At 45.1% G+C, this 19468-nt stretch overlaps 4 protein-coding genes across 10 annotated transcripts in view; 2 read left to right on the top strand and 2 right to left on the bottom strand.

Annotated features, from left to right (window-relative positions):
- The window catches only part of ttc1 (tetratricopeptide repeat domain 1), a 4563-nt gene extending 706 nt beyond the window's left edge, over positions 1-3857 (top strand). The window contains exons 2-9 of one of the 3 annotated variants that reach the window (XM_056398076.1): positions 434-506; positions 827-1453; positions 1538-1598; positions 1690-1802; positions 1925-1952; positions 2420-2568; positions 2951-3005; positions 3639-3857. In XM_056398076.1, coding sequence (XP_056254051.1) covers positions 836-1453; positions 1538-1598; positions 1690-1802; positions 1925-1952; positions 2420-2568; positions 2951-3005; positions 3639-3772 — 1158 coding nt within the window. In that variant the 5' untranslated portion in view covers positions 434-506; positions 827-835 and the 3' untranslated portion in view covers positions 3773-3857. Of the gene's footprint in view, positions 1-433; positions 507-826; positions 1454-1537; positions 1599-1689; positions 1803-1915; positions 1953-2419; positions 2569-2950; positions 3006-3638 lie in introns of all 3 variants that reach the window. The other 2 variants (XM_056398074.1, XM_056398075.1) reach the window with 2 other exon arrangements.
- Positions 3858-3948: 91 nt separating this feature from the next.
- Positions 3949-7978, bottom strand: pfdn1 (prefoldin subunit 1). 2 transcript variants are annotated; one of them, XM_056398077.1, is made up of 4 exons: positions 7824-7978; positions 6762-6928; positions 5029-5113; positions 3949-4100 (listed from the first exon to the last, which is right to left on the bottom strand). In XM_056398077.1, the coding sequence occupies exons 1-4, from the start codon at positions 7854-7856 to the stop codon at positions 4017-4019; spliced, it is 369 nt and encodes a 122-aa protein (XP_056254052.1). In that variant the 5' UTR covers positions 7857-7978; the 3' UTR covers positions 3949-4016. The 2 variants fall into 2 exon arrangements, with proteins under 2 accessions (XP_056254052.1, XP_056254053.1); XM_056398078.1 differs by having other exon boundaries at positions 3949-4097.
- Positions 7979-9593: 1615 nt separating this feature from the next.
- On the bottom strand, positions 9594-12720 carry mat2b (methionine adenosyltransferase 2 non-catalytic beta subunit). Of its 3 annotated transcripts, XR_008829758.1 has the most exons (8): positions 12137-12536; positions 11666-11860; positions 11302-11416; positions 10993-11145; positions 10724-10917; positions 10379-10492; positions 9927-10193; positions 9594-9882 (listed from the first exon to the last, which is right to left on the bottom strand). XR_008829758.1 is itself a non-coding variant. In XM_056398091.1 (7 exons), the coding sequence occupies exons 1-7, from the start codon at positions 12595-12597 to the stop codon at positions 10020-10022; spliced, it is 975 nt and encodes a 324-aa protein (XP_056254066.1). In that variant the 5' UTR covers positions 12598-12720; the 3' UTR covers positions 9594-10019. The 3 variants fall into 3 exon arrangements, 2 of the variants coding, with proteins under 2 accessions (XP_056254066.1, XP_056254064.1); XM_056398091.1 differs by lacking the exon at positions 12137-12536 and adding an exon at positions 12568-12720 and having other exon boundaries at positions 9594-10193; XM_056398089.1 differs by having other exon boundaries at positions 9594-10193.
- Positions 12721-12865: 145 nt separating this feature from the next.
- prob1 (proline-rich basic protein 1) lies at positions 12866-18108 on the top strand. Of its 2 annotated transcripts, XM_056398087.1 has the most exons (6): positions 12866-14041; positions 14237-14411; positions 14798-15206; positions 16073-16177; positions 16275-16482; positions 16585-18108. In XM_056398087.1, exons 3-6 carry the CDS (start codon positions 14841-14843, stop codon positions 18102-18104), a joined length of 2199 nt encoding a protein of 732 aa, XP_056254062.1. In that variant the 5' UTR covers positions 12866-14041; positions 14237-14411; positions 14798-14840; the 3' UTR covers positions 18105-18108. The 2 variants fall into 2 exon arrangements, with proteins under 2 accessions (XP_056254062.1, XP_056254063.1); XM_056398088.1 differs by lacking the exon at positions 14237-14411.
- The last annotated feature ends 1360 nt before the right edge of the window (positions 18109-19468 follow it).

Raw genomic sequence — 19468 nt, 5'->3', positions numbered from 1 at the left:
AGACAAACGGCCGACTCACACGTGACTGGTTTAAAAATGACTGAAACAAACTGATTCTTATAATAGTTGCTGATTAATTTTCTGTAGATCAGCTAATCAATGAATTGACAGATTAGGTGTGATTGCTAGAATGTATTGATTGAATGGTTACAGTGTGAGATGTGAGTATGTCTGATAGAGACCGACTGCACTAGTAACAGCAGCTTTATTTCTCTTGTGTATCGTCACAGTCCAGGCCATAAGTTTTGGACAGTAAGTCGTAGATCCATATAAAGAGTCTCAGCTTTAATTTGAGCAGGTTTACATCAGTACAGGACGAACTGTGAGAACACATAGAGACCAAATCAGAAGTAAATGGACGTTCTGCTGTTTATTAATCAGCTGTGTCGTTGGTTGTCACTGACGTGGTCCAGTTGTCTGTCTGTTGTCTCAGTGTGATGCGTGAAGAGGAGACTGTGCACATGAAGAAGATAATGCTAATCTTACAGATCATCACGTGATTAGAGGTCTGTATCTCCCACTCTGTTGTTTCCATAGTGATGTGAACCTGCTCTTTTTAAATGTATGTTTTCACACTACTACTCTGTTGCCGTGTTAGTCAGGTTAAACTGCTGCTGCTGCTGTACACTGACTCTGTGGAAGTAGGCGTGTGTGCATGTGTCTGTCTGTCTGTTTTTTGCTGTGGTATTGAGAATCGTGAAATTTCAATGTTCTTTGTCCCAACTACCAAGTCTCAAGTCTTTGACATGAACTGTCGACTAAAGTCTCTGACTCTCCTAAAGACTTGGGGCTTATCTTGATCAATATTATTGGTTCGGTTTTGCAGAGCTTCAATATGAGCAGCCAAGGAGATGAACAGAGATGCAGTGGAGCACCTGGAATACGCAGAGAGCATGAGGAGAAAGAGGAGGACTTCTACGACTGCCAGGAGACTCTGGAGCCTCCAGACCCCAGAGGGGACGATGAGGAGGAGGAGGAGGAGGAGGAGGGGACCCGACAGGAAGCAGAGGGGTCAAAATATTGTCACATAAAAACTAAGAGACTAACTGACAGAAAAGATGACACAGAGACTGAGATAGGAGGAGGAGGAGGAGGACTACATCAGGAGGAGGAGCAGGGCGACAGGCTGCAGGAGGAGGCGCAGGGCGACAGGCTGCAGGAGGAGGCGCAGGGCGACAGGCTGCAGGAGGAGGAGCAGGGCGACAGGCTGCAGGAGGAGGCGCAGGGCGACAGGCTGCAGGAGGAGGAGCAGGGCGACAGGCTGCAGGAGGAGGAGCAGGGCGACAGGCTGCAGGAGGAGGAGCAGGGCGACAGGCTGCAGGAGGAGGAGCAGGGCGACAGGCTGCAGGAAGATTCAGAATCAGAGATGAAGGAGGAGAATAATCAGGCAGTGGAGTTTGATGATGACTACCTGAGGGAGGTGGAGAAGGAGCTGACAGGGGAAGAGAAGGAGGTAACACCTGTTCACCTCTCTACCTGGTGAAATGTCAGCAGGTGAACAGAGTTCAGAGTTCTCTGTATCTTCTGTCTGTTTCAGAGTCGACAGCAGCAGAGTTTAACTCTGAAGGAAAAAGGAAACAGGCAGTTTAAAGCTGGAGGTGAGTTTACACCAATATTATATCAGTATTAACCAGTATCTTAACCAGTTAGTAAACCAGTCTGTTAACCAGTATAAATGTGTTCCTGCAGACTGGTTGGAGGCGGAGCACAGCTACACAGAGGCTTTGGTTTTATGTCCAGTCTGTTTCAGCAGAGAGAGAGCCGTCCTGTTTTCCAACAGAGCCGCCGCAAGACTGCACCTGGTAACAACACGCTAACATGCTAACAACATGCTAATAACAAGCAGTTGACATGTTAATATTAACAGACTGCTAACAGTGATATTAGCAGGATGCTAACAGTGTCTCTCTGTCAGGACCTGAAGGATCAGGCGATCTCAGACTGCACTAGAGGTGAGTGATTGTTTCATTTCATACATGGACACGGAAGTGGGAAAGTGAACAGAGACTGGAGCACAAAACAAACAAACAAAAAAAAAAAAAATAGTAATGATAACAATCATTTTCAATAATAATAATAGCGATGTATTAGAGTGAGGAGCTGTCAGATCTCTGGGATGATGTCTGAGCTGTTGAAGCCTCTGAACATCTGTGGAGGTGTTTAAGCAGCTTTGTTCCTTGACGCTGGTGACAGTAGAGGGGGGTGGGGCTTGAGAGGGGCGGGGCCTCTCTGTTGTCACTAGTTGAATCTAGAGTTGATATATTGTTGAATCTCATATTGAAATCAGTTTTTGATTTTTTTCGACTTGTCTGTATGGTAGAAGTTAAACCTCAAGGGAGTGATGACATCACTGCGCACCTGTACAACAGTGGGTCACTGACCGATGCTTGTATCGCTATATTATTTCTGGTTTCCATAGCGATAGAGCTGAATCCAGACTATGTGCGGGCGTTGCTGAGGAGGGCAGAGCTTTACGAGCAAACAGAGAAGCTGGATGAGGCTCTGGAGGACTACAAGAAGGTTCTGGACCGAGACCCGAACCAGACCAGCGCTAGGCAGGCCTGTATGGTGAGTTCACTGACAGCTTGGACGAATGGGACCCCCTAACCCTTTACAATACTTGCCACATTCACCTATTTACACACACATTCATACATCACACTCATATACAGCAATGTGGGGCTCAGTATCTTGCCCAGAAATAAGGCTGGAGAAGCTGGGAATTGAACCACCAACCTTCTAGTTAGTGGACAACTCACTCAGCCTAATCTACCTGCTGAGCCACAGCCTCCCCATCAGCTGATTCATCCAACTGATCAAAGACTGAAACTCATCCTGAAACATTAAGACCACATGACCACTGATCTGTCTGTCTGTCTGTCTCTCTACCCGTCTATCTACTTTACTCTCTCTCTGTACCTGTCTCTCTGTCTACCCGTCTGTCTTTCAGAGGTTGCCTCAGCAGATACAGGAGAGAAATGAGAAGTTGAAGGAGGAAATGATCAGTACGTACTGACCACACCACCCTTTGTTTCTGTCTTGGTTCATTAACTAATCATTATTTCAGATAATCAATATATATAATCAATATGTATGATTAAGGCATAAAGAGTCGTAGTATAGTGAGGCATAAAACATCAAAAAAACATAGTATAGAAAGGCATAAAAGGAAAAAAAAAGTAGTATAGTACGGCATAAAACGTCATGAGAAGTAATAATATAGTATAAAATGGTATAAAACATCAAGAAAACGTCATAGATTAGTATGGAATAAAACATAGTAATGTAACGCATAAAATGTAATTAAAAAGTCAGTATAAGAAGGCATAAAACATCAGAGTACATAAAATATAAAAAACCGTCATAACATAGTAAGGCATAAAATGTCAGCAATGTAAGGCATGAAAAAAGAAAACTTCATAGTGTAGTAAGGCATAATATATATATATATATAAAATAAAAAAGTGACAGTATAATAAGGCATAAAATGTCATAGTATAGTTCATAAAATATAAGAAGTCATAAGGCGGCATAAGATATCAAAAAAAAGTCATTAGAGTAAAAAGTCAGAAAGTTATAGGTGAGGCCAACGGTAAGATGAAACCAAAGTAACATGTAACGTGTATCATGTTGCACAGGTAAGCTGAAGGACCTGGGGAACATGGTCCTGAGGCCGTTCGGACTCTCCACCAACAACTTCCAGGTGAACCAGGATCAGGACACCGGATCGTACTCCATCAACTTTGTCCAGAAACCAAACAACAATAGATGACATCACCACAGACTGATATCACAGCAACATGTGGACAAACCTGTGTGTGTTTCAGAGTTAAATAAAGTTTGATGAGCTTCCTGTTTGTGCTGCGTCTTCACTCACCTGTTGACAAACCAGTCATCAAGCTGGTTATTGATTAGTTTGTTTAATAAAGTAGGGACACAGACACTGGGTGAAGATACAACATTTTAATATGAACATACACAAGCAACAGGAAGTCACTATGACTATTGATTATTGATCACTGAGCTCTTCTGGACAGCAGCATCTCTCTGATGTTGTCTTCAGCTTCTTTCACGCTGCGTTCAAGGTACACCTTCTTCTGCTGGAAATAACAAATATGCACAGTGAGGGCACAGACACACACTGCAGGCGTGTTTTCCCGTCTTAAACCATTAAAAGGTAAAACGGTTGCTGTTGATTTCAGCTTCTTTATTCCCACTAATATTAAATCACTAATATTGATCATTATACAGCAGTTAGTCCCAACCAAGTGATCTGATTGGACGAGAGTGATTCCATGAGGCTGATATAGAGAACAGCAGCACTGGGACCTTTAACTCCACGTATCACTCCTCTTCACAGCTGTTCTATCAACGTTAATCAGAGTCACATTAACCTCGTTATCGATCTCAGACTGTAACAAACAAAGATGAAAATATTTCAGAAATAACGTTTGAATGAAACGATGTCTGGTCGTCAGGAGAGGAAGAAGGAAGAAGGTGGATCCTTCAGAAACACCTGAGGCAGCAGCTAGTGTCACTGTGCAGGTCAGGAAATGTTTATGTGTTGCTTAGCAACAGTCCAGCACCAGCCCAGTTGAACTACTAGTAAATGATGAAATAAACAAACAGATCATAATCTGTTGTTGCTCATTGAACTAACATGGCGCTGGTAGAACATCACACTGAGGGAGAGATGTTCTGAATATCAGAGTCACAGCTGAGCTGATATATATACTGTATATATATATATATATATATACAGTATATATAAAAAAAACATCACTCCCTCGTGTGATAATGCTTAATTAATCACTAATCATTTACATTAATCACTAATATTGATCATTAATCATGAATATGAATCAATCATTAACCAGGTCCTGGATGAGCAGCAGAACTTGGTGTGGATAAACCAGTTAAAATAAAGTCACATGTGAATTTGTCAGAATCAGTTTCCACTAAAGTCACAGTCTCTCACACCTGTGACACCTGCACCAGGTGAGCAGGTGTCAGTGTGGATTTTTGTACCTCGAGCTCTTTGATCTTCTCGTCAGCTGTTTTCTGTTTATCCATCAACTGATTATTGATCTCCTCCTTTGACTGAAGAATGAACCTGAAAAACACACAAACACACACGTCAGTCAGTGAACCAGTTTTCACTCGTCATCACCTCCTGGTTAAACTGTGTCAGTGTAGACTGAGAGAACACCTGCTGACCAGGTGACTTCTCTTTCTCATCAGCTCCACCTGGATCACATGATTACACCTGAATATTTAACAATGGTGTCACGTCTCAACTCTCAGGTTTATTTATCAGTTGTCTGGTTTAAACAAACGGCTTAATTTTCTGTTCAAGTGAAAACCTCAGAAATCTGATAAAGTTAAGTTTCATTTCATCTTCACAGATCATTAATAAATAATCATGTATTGTGTTAATAGGGTGGAGTGTAGACTGGAGGGCAGGTGAAGGAGGGAGGGGGGACCTGGGCGTGCTGACCCCCGGTGTTGTACACTGGTTCTAAGGATGTGGAACGTTTTCTCTGATGGGAGGAGCCCGAGCTGGTGAGGGAGGTGGAGCGAGAACACCCTCCTTTCCTGGAGTTGCCCAGGGTGACGGGCATCTGGTGGGTGGGGGGATACTCACAAGCCCCAGGTGGAGACCGATCTCTATGAAGATATTTATGGTACAAAACAACTGAGCACCTGTGACAGTGGAATTAGTACAAAAGAGTCACACATGCGTATCAGTAAATCTGAGGTCACAGAGAAAAGATGCTGTAGGGTTAGACAACAACAGTTACACCCAGCTGCACAAACCCTGTTTTACAAATCACAAATTAAGAAACTCACACACTCACATTTTCGCCACAGTTGCTGCAGTGAATGTGGGTCAAAACACATTCACACTACTGTATCAAATAATGTTGTAGTGTCATGGACAAGATTTGCACATCTGGAAATCAGAAGGTGAATTCATGCAATGGGAGTTGCACATCTGTAAAATATTTTCTCACAAACAACCCTAACCCAATTTTTTTTTTCTTGGATATTTTTTATTGCACAAACACAAGTCAATAACTTCAACTGCTTGAATCTTCCACTACGAGTCTCAAACAAGTACTAGAATTTTGTCGGGGGCGGCCGCCTCCCAATTTTCTATGCAAGAAAAAACCCTGCACATGTGACTATTTTATACAACTACCAATTCCACTGTCACAGGTGTTCAGTTGTTTTGCACCAAAAATACCTTGAAATTTCTCCCCGGGAAACGAGAGGATTTGGTCTAAAAACTCTCTCTCTTCTCTTTGCTCTCTTCATAACAATGTCAGCAAACCACAAATATGAGCCATTCTTGTTTTTTGTTGTTGGTCAGCCCAGGTGTCACTGATTGTTACCATGGCAACATTAGCCTTAGACCTGAATTAGTCTAGGGGTCACCTGGGAGGAGACCAGGGGACACCTAGAACTCACTGGAGGGACTACTTATCCCATCAGGACCAGGGACGCCTCCGTCCCCCAGGAGGAGCTGGAGAGAGAGACATCCTGGAGTCCTGGTCAGTCTGCTGCCAGCAAGATGTGACCAGGAGAAGAAAATGTAACGTCATCTCACCTGTCAACCTCACCTGTCTCAGTTCGTTTGGTACGATTTTACCTTAATTTACTTCACATTCATGTCCTCTGTGATGTCACTGTGATGCCACACTTTCTGTCTGCATCACCTATCCAAGTGAACAAAGATACTGGCTGTCGTGGAGACTCACATGCGTCCGACTCCCTCGTAGAGTCGCGTGTTGTCGGGCAGCGTGGTGATCTCAGCGTGAGTTAGCTTAGCGTGTTTCTGGACTCGGGTCAGCTGATCGATCTGCAGGTCGGCCAGCTTGACCTTCTGCTGCGTGTCGATCATCTTCACCTGCAGCTCCGAGAATGCCTGAGGAGACAGGAGGTATCACTTTGATCAGAAACACCTGGACAACTTCCACCTGCAGCTCCTGCAACACAGAGGTCTCACTCTGTTTAAAAAACACCTGGACAGCCCTCACACACTAGTCAGGAACTGACACAGGTAAATCTGTTTGTTTGTTGTCACTGATCCTAGCATCAACATTCAGGTCACCATCACCTGAGAATTGTTTCCTGCAGACGAGGCGTTCGGGTGTGGCGCAGGTAAAATGAAAAACGCAGATGATCAGAGTGAACTAACACACCTTTAATCTGATTTGTTAAACTGACCGGATTCATTGATCTAAGGGAATTGATTGGTCTGTGGTCGGAGCTTTAATAGGCGTTCATCGGTTATCTCGAACATAACCTGTTCAGGGGCAGGTGAGGTGTGTTACCATGCTGATTTACACCGCTAACAAGTGAACCATGGTCGTGACCACGACTACCCAGAGTTGAACCTGAAGTTACCTCAATAACCTCAGATCCTGCTGATTCATGCAGGGAAACAGCGACGCTCCTCAGGCTAACACTTAGCTCCTCTGGCTAACACGTAGCTCCTCTGGCTAACACTTAGCTCCTCTGGCTAACACGTAGCTCCTCTGGCTAACACGTAGCTCCTCTGGCTAACACTTAGCTCCTCTGGCTAACACGTAGCTCCTCTGGCTAACACGTAGCTCCTCTGGCTAACACTTAGCTCCTCTGGCTAACACGTAGCTCCTCTGGCTAACACGTAGCTCCTCTGGCTAACACTTAGCTCCTCTGGCTAACACGTAGCTCCTCTGGCTAACACGTAGCTCCTCTGGCTAACACGTAGCTCCTCGCAGCTTCGGTTAAAGACAGAGGACAGGTGAGAACCAGAGACATGTTTAATCAGACTGTACCTTCTTCAGCTCCAGGTCTATGGGCGCAGCCATTTTCACCAACACTGGACCGTGTCCACGTGTACAGACTGCGCATGTGCAGGCACGATCTTCTTCTTGTGTGAATTTCCTGGCAGGTGACGTTGATCAGCGCCTCGTCCTGGACTCAGTCCTCCTCGGTCCTGTATTTGATCGTGTCAAACTCTGTTTATGATCAACCCCTGGCACTGTGCATATTTGATGTCTGTCTTTGTTTTTATTTAATAATGTTGGGCTACTTCTTTTGTGCCTTACTCTGAAAATGTAATGTCATTAATTAAAAAAAAAAAAGTCCAGTTCCTTCTCCTCTGCTCGTTTCCCTCCCACAAAAGTTTTAACCAGGACCTGAGGTCTGGACTGAACCAGGATGTGAGGTCACCAGGTAACTTCAGGTTTAACTCTGGGTTTTCAGTCCTACGACGATTGTTCACTTATTATCGGGATAAATCACCATGGTAACTGACGCTGAACTCCTGACCTGCTCCGGCGCAGGTTAATTTACAGGATTAGATCAGGACCTGTCAACAGCCAAACTTCTGACCAATCAGATCACTGGAAAAACAGAGTCAGATCGATAATAACGAGCAGCAGGTATTAGTATTGATCAGTGGATGGTTTTACCCACAGGATTCCTGACAGTGATGAAGCTGTTTTTTTCTTCTTCATCAGTGAGCTCAGAATCCCATGAGAAATGACAACTAGACCAACAGTGATCCTCACACTGATCAATAGTTATGATTATTAATGAACATTTCTTCAGACATCAACTACTTCTCTTTTCTTTCTCACTGCAGCAGAAACTCTTCGACATTAACATGTTCAGTTTGCTGTTTGTTTCTTTGGACGAAAGAAGAGAAGAAATTCATGTTCTTATTTACAGTTTATCCTCAGTCTGACTTTGATAATTAGAAATTATTTCTAGAGATTTTTTATTCCAGTCGTGATCATATTTTTTACATTCCACCTTGTTGAATATCAGTGTTAGACGTGGTTATAACTGAACTTACCTGCAGGTGCCAGCGTTTCTTCTCATATTCAGACCTTCATTCATGGTTCTGATTATGTTGTTTATAATTAATACCTCCGCCTCTTTCACGTGAGTTAAACTGACCCAGGATAACTTTTAGTTATTTGGTTTAACTGAACCTAACATTGACAGTCATGATAACCTGCTTCGTAGTTCAGGTTATCACCTGGCACGGTTAACCCTGGGTTTACCTGTCCAGGTACAAGCGTGTTCATGTGAAAGAGGCGGAGTTGTTAATCTTGTCAATTAAAAATATTTGATCTAATAAAAAGAAACTATAATAGTTATTATATATATTTATTTAGCGTGACAAAACTCTGCTTTTAAAAGCTTCTAAAAAATGCACAGAGTGGACACAGGAAAACTATTCCTCTGATTTATACTTTATATCTTCTGCTCGTTAATGTCGATCACTTTATTGTAAACTCTTTTGTGCCTGTAAGGATCCTGTAGGAATGATGACTCAGTTTTTCCAGTGATCTGATTGGTCAGTAGTTTGGCTGTTGACAGGTTTTGATTGGATCCTCTGAAGTTAACCTGCGCCGGAGCAGGTCAGGAGTTCAGCGTCAGTTACCATGGTGATTTACCCCGGTAACAAGTGAACCACCGTCGTAGGACTGAAAACCCAGAGTTAAACCTGAAGTTACCTGATGACCTCACATCCTGCTTCGTGGTACAGACCTCAGGTTTAAGTCATCATGTAAACAGGAAGTGTGAGGTCAGACTCAGTTCCAGATGTTTAATGTGAACAACATCAACAGTAGAATCACAATAGACGTCACATTAGAAACCAGCAGCTGCTCAACTGCTGCTCACATTACAACAAAGAACAATTAAAAATAAATACACAAGTTACCACCCACACACACACACACACACACACACACACACACACACACACACACACACGTTTCTTATAATGTTTGGTCTCACTAACTGAACCTGCAGACGAAACTCAGGGTTCAAGATTCATCATCTCACGCTGTATATATCTGTCTATCTGTCTGTCTCTACCTGTCTGTCTGTCCACCTGTCTGTCCTCATGTCTGTCTCTCTACCTGTCTCTCTGTCCACCTGTCTGTCTCTACCTGTTTGTCCTCCTGTCTGTCTCCACCTGTCTCTCTCTACCCGTCTCTCTGTCCTCCTGTCTGTCAGTGGAAGACGGTCTGTCTCCAGCGTTTGTCCGGGGTGAAGGGCCACAGACAGTCGGTGATGGCAGAGGTGAAAGGTCGCGGTTCAACACTCAGGTTCAGCAGCTCCAGACGAGAACAGTTCAACCGACTGTTGATTGGACGAGGAGCTGATGCCGCTGGCTGCTCTGTCAGCTGCCGAGGAACGCAGTATTAATACCACAAATACTGCATTTACTACAAGTATCAAAACCAAACTACAGGTACTTTATACAGATACTAGATTAGTTAATTATTCATATACATCTACACATATATCATTTAAAACATTGATTGGTTATATGATGGATACGTATTGATTATTGATGAATGTTATTTACAGGGATCAGGTGGTCGGACGGAAGCTTGAAGGCCTGAGCGATGGCGACGGCCATTTCATATTTAGTCATCTGCTCCTTTGCCGAGAAGTGGAAGACTCCTCTGATGGACGGGTCCTTTGAGACAGACAGGTGGATAGACGGACAGGTGAGAGACATACAGGTGGAGAGACAGGGAAAGAGAAGAGGCAGACAGGAGACAGAGAGACCGACAGGCGGAGAGATAGACAGGTGAAAGGTAAGAGAAAGACAGACCGCCCCCCACTCACCCATCTATCTCTCTGTCTCTCTCTCTCTCTCACCTGTCTCTCTCTCTCTATCACCTTACTGTCTCTCTCTCTCTCTCACCTGTCTCGCTCTCTCCGACAGCTTCCTGCAGACGGCGGCGACATCCCTGGCATCGGTGGGAAACCTCTGCTGACAGTGATCCAGGGTGCTGCTCTCCGTCGCCTCCTGAACCTTCAACCACAGAGACGTGACGGCGCTCTCCGTCACCGACTCCACCTCCCCGAACAGAACGGGCACTCGCAGCACCACCGCCCCTGAGAGACAGACAGGTGGTCAGCCAGAAAGACAGGTCGTGAGCCAGACAGACAGGTGGTCAGACAGACAGGTACCCGGACAGTGGCGCAGTGTCTCCCTCTCTCCCTCCAGTTTGCTGCGTCCGTAGACATTCAGAGGGTTCGGACTGTCGTCTTCTCCGTACGGAGGATTCCTCCCATCAAACACGTAGTCAGTGCTGATGTAGAGGAGGAAGGCCCCGCCCACAGCTGCACACACACGCACACACACACACACACACACACACACACACACACACACACACACACAAACTTGTTACTGACTGAACCAGCAGCAGTAAATCCTCCTCTGTTGCTGTGACAGCCATTTGACAACTGTGATGACAGCATCATGTGATCACTCACCTGCCTCCTTGGCGAGCGTGCTCGTGGCGTGCACGTTGAGATTCACAGCTGCATCAGTGTGTCTCTCCACAACATCTGGACGTCTCTCTGCTGCGCAGTGGATGATCACATCAGGCTGAGACACAGAGACGCTTCATTCAAATTAACTTTATTTAAATATGTTCATCATTAATGACAGGGGTGGTGCGGTGTTCTAATCTGTCCCCCACAGTCCGTCAATCTAATCTGTCCCCCACAGTCCGTTGGTCTAATCTTTCCAGTTTCATCAGGAACCAGGAGGATTATTACACTTTCATAAAAACAGAAATGTGTAGTACAGTCTGCAGTACAGTGTGTAGTATAATGTGTAATACACTGTGTATACCTTGTACTCCTGCAGTAATCCTCTGACAGCGTCCTCGTCTGTGAGGTCACAGCGGAGGAGGCGGGGCCTAGCCCTCCTGTACCCAGTCCCAGTGACCAACCAGCCATTGTTCTGAAACTCTCTGCAGACTGCTCGACCTAAAAGACCTGTTGCCCCGGTAACCAGGACCTTAAGACCCGGGACCACCACCTCCTCCTGGAGTATACACACACACACACACACACACACACACACACACACACAATCACTCATGACATCACCTTGTTAATAAAATAACACTTTATAAATAAAATTATAAGTAATGTCAGTTTTTAAAGGCAAAAATGTGATCAATCAATCAATCAATCATATACTGATCAATACCTGACTCAGAGTCTTTGACCTTTTTAAATCACAAGATTCACAAACTTTCCAGGACTCTCCAGGTCCTGCCGTTAGCCGTTAGCTCCGTTAACTGTGATCAGTTTTTACCTGAACCAGTTGCACGCGCCCCGGGCTGAACATGATCCTCAGTTCTGCGCCTGCGCGGCTCATGTCTCTCCTGCTCTGATCAGTTATGTTTCTGATATCTGTTATTGATTGTTATCGATCACTCCGCTCGGCTCCCTTTTTCTGATGCGCACTTTCCTGTCTCTTCCGCATTGATCAGGTGTTTGCCGTAAAGCAGCTGTCGCAGTGATGCTAACTGTTAGCATGCAAGCTAACGGGCTTCACGGAAGAAACACGGACTAGAGATGAGTCCAGATGAGTATCAGACTGCAGAGTCCAAGTCTAACCTGGACCGGGTCTGATCTGAGACCGGGTCTAACCCGGATCGTGTCTGATCTGAGACCTGGTTCAACGCGGTCACATTATTCCTCACAACACCAACACCGACATAAAGACACAATCTGAAAATTCACCTCCGGAACTCTGAACTCAAACCCAGGCATCTGATCCGGGACCAGCTCTCAGACCAGAACAGACCCGGAGAGTCCAGCAACAATCTCCAGAAACCAGTAGAAACCTGTAGAAACCAGGGGAACACTTCCCGCTGTAACAGACAGCTCAGTCACTCCTCTTCTTCTTCTGTGGTTTGTCAGACACCGTTTAACAGCGGCGTGTTGCTGCCCCTGCTGTTTGTTATTAATGCTCATTTTTATAGTTTTTATGTTTTTTCTTTGATTTATAGTTACTTACAGTATAATTTTTATTCGTCATTAGTCCACCCCCATCCACACACACGCACCGACACACACACACACACACACACACACACACACATACCATGTTATCACACATTCCTCTGCAGTGTGTTACTGTGACACACTCAGCTCTAAATATAAACTGCATCACAGATTCCTTCATTGAACAGACAACAGACTGATGTTGTTGCTATGGCAACAGCATCAGTATGTGATGTCATGACAACAATCAGCAACAACCTGTCTTTAATGACAATGAGACTGAAATGTTTTAACCTGCACAGACAGAACCAGACCAGATGAGATCCAGTTCTCCTACCAGTCAGCAAAGATCCTGTTTGGCCTCAAGTGTTATGGTACCAGGTCTACTTATCAACCCCTTATACTCCAGTATGGTTCAGACCAGGACCTTCCTCCAGGAGTAGGGTTAGGGTTAGCCCCCAGTACCCCCAGAGCCTATCCCAGCAGGTGGGGAGCCCCTGTGGCAGCAGCTCCATGTAGGTCTTTTGGACTGTACCCGACCGGGCCTCATGGGTCAGGACCCACCTACCAGAGTCTTCTCGGCGAGATCCCCTGCCTGGTCTGGTTCCAGGAAGGGGTCCTGGTCCTGGTCCTGGCCTGCAGCCTCGTCTGTCAATCACCTCCTAAAATAGAAAGCTGCAGCCTGACACCAACTCTCTCTCTCTCTGTTTTCCTCTATGTCTCTCGACCATCCCCTCTCTCTCTCTGGACCTGCAGTCTGTCAGCAACACTCATCCTTCCTCTACCACCCTCTCTCTCTCAGTTTATCTGAATCTCTCTCTCTCTCTCTCTCTCTCAGTCAGCGTCAATCGCTCTGACACTGAGCTTGTGTTGATCTGAGTTTAAACTGAAAGAAACAAGAGCACACAGACCACTCTGGGACCAGAACTTCCTCCAAACCGGTTCTCATGGAACAGAAAACAGAAGAATTCTGGGTAAACTGACAACCATGAAACGTCCCTTTAAAGTTTGACTTTAAACCTAAAATACAAGAGACCAAATCCTTCAACTGGACCAAAGACCTGGATTGAACCTGGTCCTGGACTCTAACCAACCAACCTTAGATTAAAGGAACCAGAACCAGGAATCATCTCTATAAGAAGTCTGAACCTGTATCTTTGACAGGTGGCTCTGGTCCTGATCAGATCATCATTCAGTGAAATCGTTGGAGGTAAGAATTTGTTAAGAATCTATCACTGGTTCAATTTATTGATTTATTCTGAAAATTTTCTTCAATGTTAATTTTCAGCTGTGAAATTTAGGTTTTTAACTTTAGAAAAAAATTCAGAACGAAACTGGATCAGAGTCCAGATTAAGGATTAGTGAAGCCAGGTTTATATTGGCTGACTGTCACACCTAAACACAGGTAGGTTCATCGACACCGCAGTGAGTCTCATCATTGAAGTCTCCAACATGTCGACCACCAGTGGCTGAGTCCAGGTTCTTCTGCTTCACGCTGTAGAAGGAAGCGTTTGGATGAACATGAATATTCAGCCACTCGTCATGTGTGATTACAAGAAGAAAACTTCTAACTTCTAAAAGTGAGAGTGAACTTTCCGGAAAACATTACAACACAATGTTACCTGTGAAAACACAAAGACACTGAAATTATAATCATATATGTTTATAATTTATTATCTGTACAAATTATGCTGACCCCCGTTTTCTTCAGTATGAGACTGACTGTGAGTTAACATTTGACATGTGACTCCATCAACTGAAGAACTGACAGAGACCTGTCAGCCAATAAGACATGAGTATTTTCCTGTAAACCCTCTCTGATTGGTTGTAGCTGTTCATTGAAAATAAAGTACAGCACTCAGTCACTGCAGTCTTCTTCTACTGATGTTCAGTCACCCGGTGACAGAGTTATTCAGGGCTAAAGAAAACAGCTGGTTTTAACATCTGTGTCTTCATCTTTCATCAGTCACATTTTCTCCAGAGAGACGATTAAAGAGAAACAGCAAACTATGAACAGCAGAATGGACCGAGGAGGAGGAGGAGGAGGAGGAAGGAGGAAGGTCTTCCTTAGTGCTCACCACTGCCCTGAAGTTGACCTGCTGCCATATCACGACTCTGAGACACGAATCCCTCCCTCGTGTTCGCTAGTTCCTGCAGAGAAGAGCCCTGAGTTCACCTGTACAGCTCAATCAGAGGCTAATTACCTGGATTTCTCCTCCACCTGTCGCTCGGAGGAAGAGGAAGAGGGCAGTATAAGCGACTGGTCGGAGGAGGATCTCTCCCTCCATTTCTCTCCATCTGTCATCCTCCCATCAGACGATGAGTCAGATCCAGAGTGTGCATTCAAGTGTGTCGACGTTACAGTGGAAACAAAGGTGAGTTTTATTGTCACATTGATGTGATTGAGGGTCAGAGTTAATCAGTTTCATGTTCTTCATGTTTACTGTTGAACGAAACCATGTTTCCTCACTGTGAGCTGAATATGTGACATTAGACAGTTCAACAAAGATTAGTGAAATGTTACAAATGCGCTGTAAACTCTGAGGTGGACTTTCCAAATAAAGTGGAACTGGTATTTAAGACTCTCCTGGTTCCTGCTCTAAAGGTCCCAATTCATGTTGCTTTCACGAAACATTAGTGACCGTCTCCGTTGGAATCTCTCTTCTCTTCAATCATCACAACAAATGATCAACAACTGTGTTACACAATATCTCAGTTCAGAGGTACAAGCTTGTGGACAAAAGTTAATTAAGGTGCATTTCCATAAGAAACATCCAATCACAGAGCTTGAAATTCTGTCAGGTGAGCAGCTAATGGTGGGTGGAAGCTAAAGATGACAGCGTCAGTAAAACAATCTGAAGCTTGAATCAGTTCACTGCTAGATTCTGGATCAGTTTTGACAGAATTCAGCGGCTTTGTTAACAATTCACCACAGCTCTGATTGAAATCTTTAATTGGCCGAGGCTCATGGGTACTATTTTGATCCATTTTCCAAAATGGTGGACTAGACCTGATTCCTCAGAAACAAAGTGTAAATATTTCAAACTGGAGGTCTAAACTTAAATCTGTAAGATGTTCCATTATCCAGGAGAGTCCTGACAACATGAGAGATAGTGTTTAAAGGAAAAACCAGCGAGCCCTCACACTTCACAGAAAAGTCTCTCTATAACCCGAGCACCAACCTTTTAGTTCCTTTCTATACTGATGATACACCTGATGATTTCACCTGTTACGTGTCCAGGTGGCAGGTCAGGAGGGGGAGGGTCTGAAGATGGTCCCAAAACGACAGATACATCTGAAGAAGAAGAAAGACACAGAGAACATCAATGACCAGGAGAAACTGCAGGTAGGACCATGACCTGTTCACCTGTCTGTTTTCTACCTGTCTCTCTACCTGTTCACCTCTCCAACCTCTCTGTCTATTTACCTGTCTACTTATCCAGGTGATACTGAAGGATGGACCTGCTGAAGGGGGAGGAGCTAACAATGAGGCGTCAGCTAATGAGCTGTTCTGTCCAATTGTCCATCACCGCCCTGATCCATTGCTGCGACAGCACAGTATGCCCGCTTCCTTCTGCACGCGCCTGACAAACAGCAGTGATGTTGACAGCTACAGGGTCTACAGGGGCCTGGTTGCAGGGGCCTGCCAAGGTAACAACACCTGTTGTCTGAAATCCCGCCCTTTCCTGTATTGACCAGGTTCTGGTCTCAGTGTCTGATCAGGTCCTGGTCTGATCCTGTTTGTGATTTCAGGGTTTCAGGTCGGAGGAAGCTCTGAGGCACCAAGACGTCTGCAGAAATCTTTCTCTCTGGATGAAACGAAAACAAAGATGGCATCTTGCATCATTAAGAGCGTCCTCTTCAAGAAGATGCAGGTGGAGCAGAGCAACACTAAAACTTCACACTTGAAGAAGAAACCTGAGATCTTACCTGCCCTTCCCCCACCTGCAGACCAGCAGACAGTGAGGGAGGGGGGTGGGGCAGGTGGAGGAGTGTGTAAAGCTCCCGTTCACACAGTGAGAGATGTGAGGAGTTTAGTGAAAAACACCTACAACCTCTCATTCTCCACGGCAAAAACACCTGCCAACTACAAACCAACAAGCTTCAAGGTGATCGGTCAGGAGGACAGTCCCCCCCCCACCTACCAACAGGCTGTGGGGGTCAAGGGTCAGAAGACCAACTCATCCAGGGGGCACGTCGCCAAGGTCGCTGCATCTCTCAGCCAATCACATGACAGGAAACACAGTGACACACTGAGTCGTCCAATGACACAGGAGAGACGAGACAGCAAACTAATCACAAGCAGAAGGAAGGTGGATGATGTCACCTGGCCTGCCATGCTACCTGACCCGCCCACCATCCCACCTGTCAGTCAATCAGAAAGAACCAGAGGTGCGAGTCACCTGGCTGGGGCCTCCCTCCCCACTCCTCCCACAAACACCGCCGGGGGACCCAGTCTCCGCTCTCTGCCAAGGAACGGTGCTCCCTCCTGGGTGTGTCCTGTCAGTCTGCCCCCGCCCCCCCCCAGCAGTTCCTCCACTCCTGTTTCTACACCCCTCCCCGCCCTGCACCCTCACCTGGGGAAGGTCAGTTACATCCACAGCCCCATGAACTACATCCAGATCCAGTTGCAGCCCCCCCCACCTGCTCCCACCCTTCACCTGCTGAGGCAGTCTGAGGAGAACCAGAACAGGTCGACTGGAAACACTTCGGACCAGCGGGACTGCTTTACTAAGCCCCGCCCCCCTCAGCAGACCAGTACTACAGGAGACCAGGAGGGGCACGGCGACACGGTGATGGAGCAGCAGCCGTTTCTGTGCAGCGTTCAGGGTTTCTTACCTGCACAGGTGAGTAGTAACTTCCTCGTGGACTTCACTGGTTCTGCTGTACCATCTGGAGCCCTCCTCAGTGGCCCCACCCCCTGTAATGTGATGGTAGAGCCTAAAAGTGGGCAGTGCTACTATGTGGACACGCCCCCACAGCCTCAGAGGAAGATGCTGCTGGATCCAGAAACTGGTCAGTTCATCCAAGTGTTCCTTCCTGGAGCCGGCCCCACCCCCAACACCACTGTGTACCCTGTGTGCTGTGCTAACCCCGCCCCCACTGTAATGAACCCCGCCCCCACAATGCTACAGATGAGCAGTGCTAACCCCAGCATTGTCTCAGTGATGCGGTTCCAGCCGACCATAGCCTTCACCTCTCTTTACGCCCCCCCTTGCCTCCCCCTCACCCTGCACATACCATCAGGTAACTTCACACATACAGCGCCATGATGACATCAAACTCTGTGTGATGTCATCACAAGTGATCTATAGAAGACACAACACCCACTTTGTCTACAGCAAGAAGATATTAAATTCAGCAAACAAGCTTGTAGCTGCTAGCATGTAGCTAGCACACATTAACTGTGGCTGAGATCTGGGTTTTAATGGACAGCATTTGCTTTTCTCGTCTTATTGAAGAGCTTTATGCTTGCCACACACACACACACACACACACACACACACACACACACACACAGCAATGTTACAACAGGGGTGTTTGTGGACTAGAGGAGCAGGGAATCGGATCACCGACCCTCCAATTAGCGGATGACCCGCTCTACCTCCTGACACCCACCTGACTGTGCACCTCCTCTCACCCTGACTTGTGAAGAAAACCCTGAGACAGGACTGACAGGTTAGTGTCAACACTCAATATTGTACTGGACTATCGTGGTGAAGAGGAGGCGGAGCCAGAAGGAATCTGTCATTTACGAACTACGACCCCATCCTCACCTATGGTCTAGAGCTCTGGGTAGTGACTGAAGGACTGAGAACTTGTTGGAGAGATTATCACATCTGGAAAACACTAAGATATTGAACTATCACAGCTGAACAGTTTGTGTTTATAGGCTATTGATTGGATATTGATTTGTATTTGCACGTGTCACTATGAGGTAATTTCTTATGTTGTTTGATAGTAGAATTGTAGATAATATTCTGTTTAATTTTGTCTCTGACACAGTTGCTCATGGGCACAGCGTCATCTTTAACAACACTATAATCACAACGTTAAACGATGAGCGTAGCCAGATTTTAAAATAAAACATCTTGATACAAAATTCAGTTTAAACACAAACAGCACAAATTAAAACATGGACAAAAGATTAACATGATCTTTATTATTAAAATGTGACATGAAGGTAAAATATCTAAGAATATGAACAGAGAACACATTGAAACAAACTGGGTTTTATCTGAATATGTCTGAGATGTATTGTCACAAGTGACGGTTTCATTGTTTCACCAAAAAACAACCAGGTCTCTCAAGCTGAACTGATCAGATCATTAATCAATTAATAATAATTAGTTTAACAACAGAAAATATTTTAGTAATTTTGAGCAAAAATGTAAAAACTTCACTGGATCTGATTCTCATGTGAATATTATAATATTAAAATAAGAATATTATAATATCTAAAGTAAACTCAACATCTTTGTCCTTTGAAATAACATGTTCACATGTCATTTTCACAGAATAATCAATTCATTATTAAAGAAAATAATTATTGGATGCATCGATTATAAGGTTCTCCTGTGATGGAATAAAAATAAAATATAAAATAAAACAGTCCAGGTCTTAAAACTCCAGAACC

The sequence above is a fragment of the Seriola aureovittata genome, chromosome 15, assembly GCF_021018895.1.
Source record: "Seriola aureovittata isolate HTS-2021-v1 ecotype China chromosome 15, ASM2101889v1, whole genome shotgun sequence".
Classification (NCBI taxonomy): Eukaryota; Metazoa; Chordata; class Actinopteri; order Carangiformes; family Carangidae; genus Seriola; species Seriola aureovittata.
This window is presented reverse-complemented; position numbering and strand designations above follow the sequence as displayed.

What these genes read in the sequence shown, in the direction of transcription:
- pfdn1 (XM_056398077.1), bottom strand. Translation starts at nt 7,856, where the DNA reads ATGGCTGCGCCCATAGACCTGGAGCTGAAGAAG. An exon ending in TAGACCTGGAGCTGAAGAAG is followed by an intron (nt 6,929 to 7,823) that starts GTACAGTCTGAT and finishes CTGTCTCCTCAG; the next exon opens with GCATTCTCGGAGCTGCAGGT. An exon ending in AGAAGATCAAAGAGCTCGAG is followed by an intron (nt 4,101 to 5,028) that starts GTACAAAAATCC and finishes TGTTATTTCCAG; the next exon opens with CAGAAGAAGGTGTACCTTGA.
- mat2b (XM_056398089.1), bottom strand. Translation starts at nt 12,199, where the DNA reads ATGAGCCGCGCAGGCGCAGAACTGAGGATCATGTTCAGCCCGGGGCGC. An exon ending in GATTACTGCAGGAGTACAAG is followed by an intron (nt 11,417 to 11,665) that starts GTATACACAGTG and finishes TCTGTGTCTCAG; the next exon opens with CCTGATGTGATCATCCACTG. An exon ending in CACGCTCGCCAAGGAGGCAG is followed by an intron (nt 11,146 to 11,301) that starts GTGAGTGATCAC and finishes GTGTGTGTGCAG; the next exon opens with CTGTGGGCGGGGCCTTCCTC.
- prob1 (XM_056398088.1), top strand. Translation starts at nt 14,841, where the DNA reads ATGAACAGCAGAATGGACCGAGGAGGAGGAGGAGGAGGAGGAAGGAGG. An exon ending in ACGTTACAGTGGAAACAAAG is followed by an intron (nt 15,207 to 16,072) that starts GTGAGTTTTATT and finishes TTACGTGTCCAG; the next exon opens with GTGGCAGGTCAGGAGGGGGA. An exon ending in ATGACCAGGAGAAACTGCAG is followed by an intron (nt 16,178 to 16,274) that starts GTAGGACCATGA and finishes CTACTTATCCAG; the next exon opens with GTGATACTGAAGGATGGACC.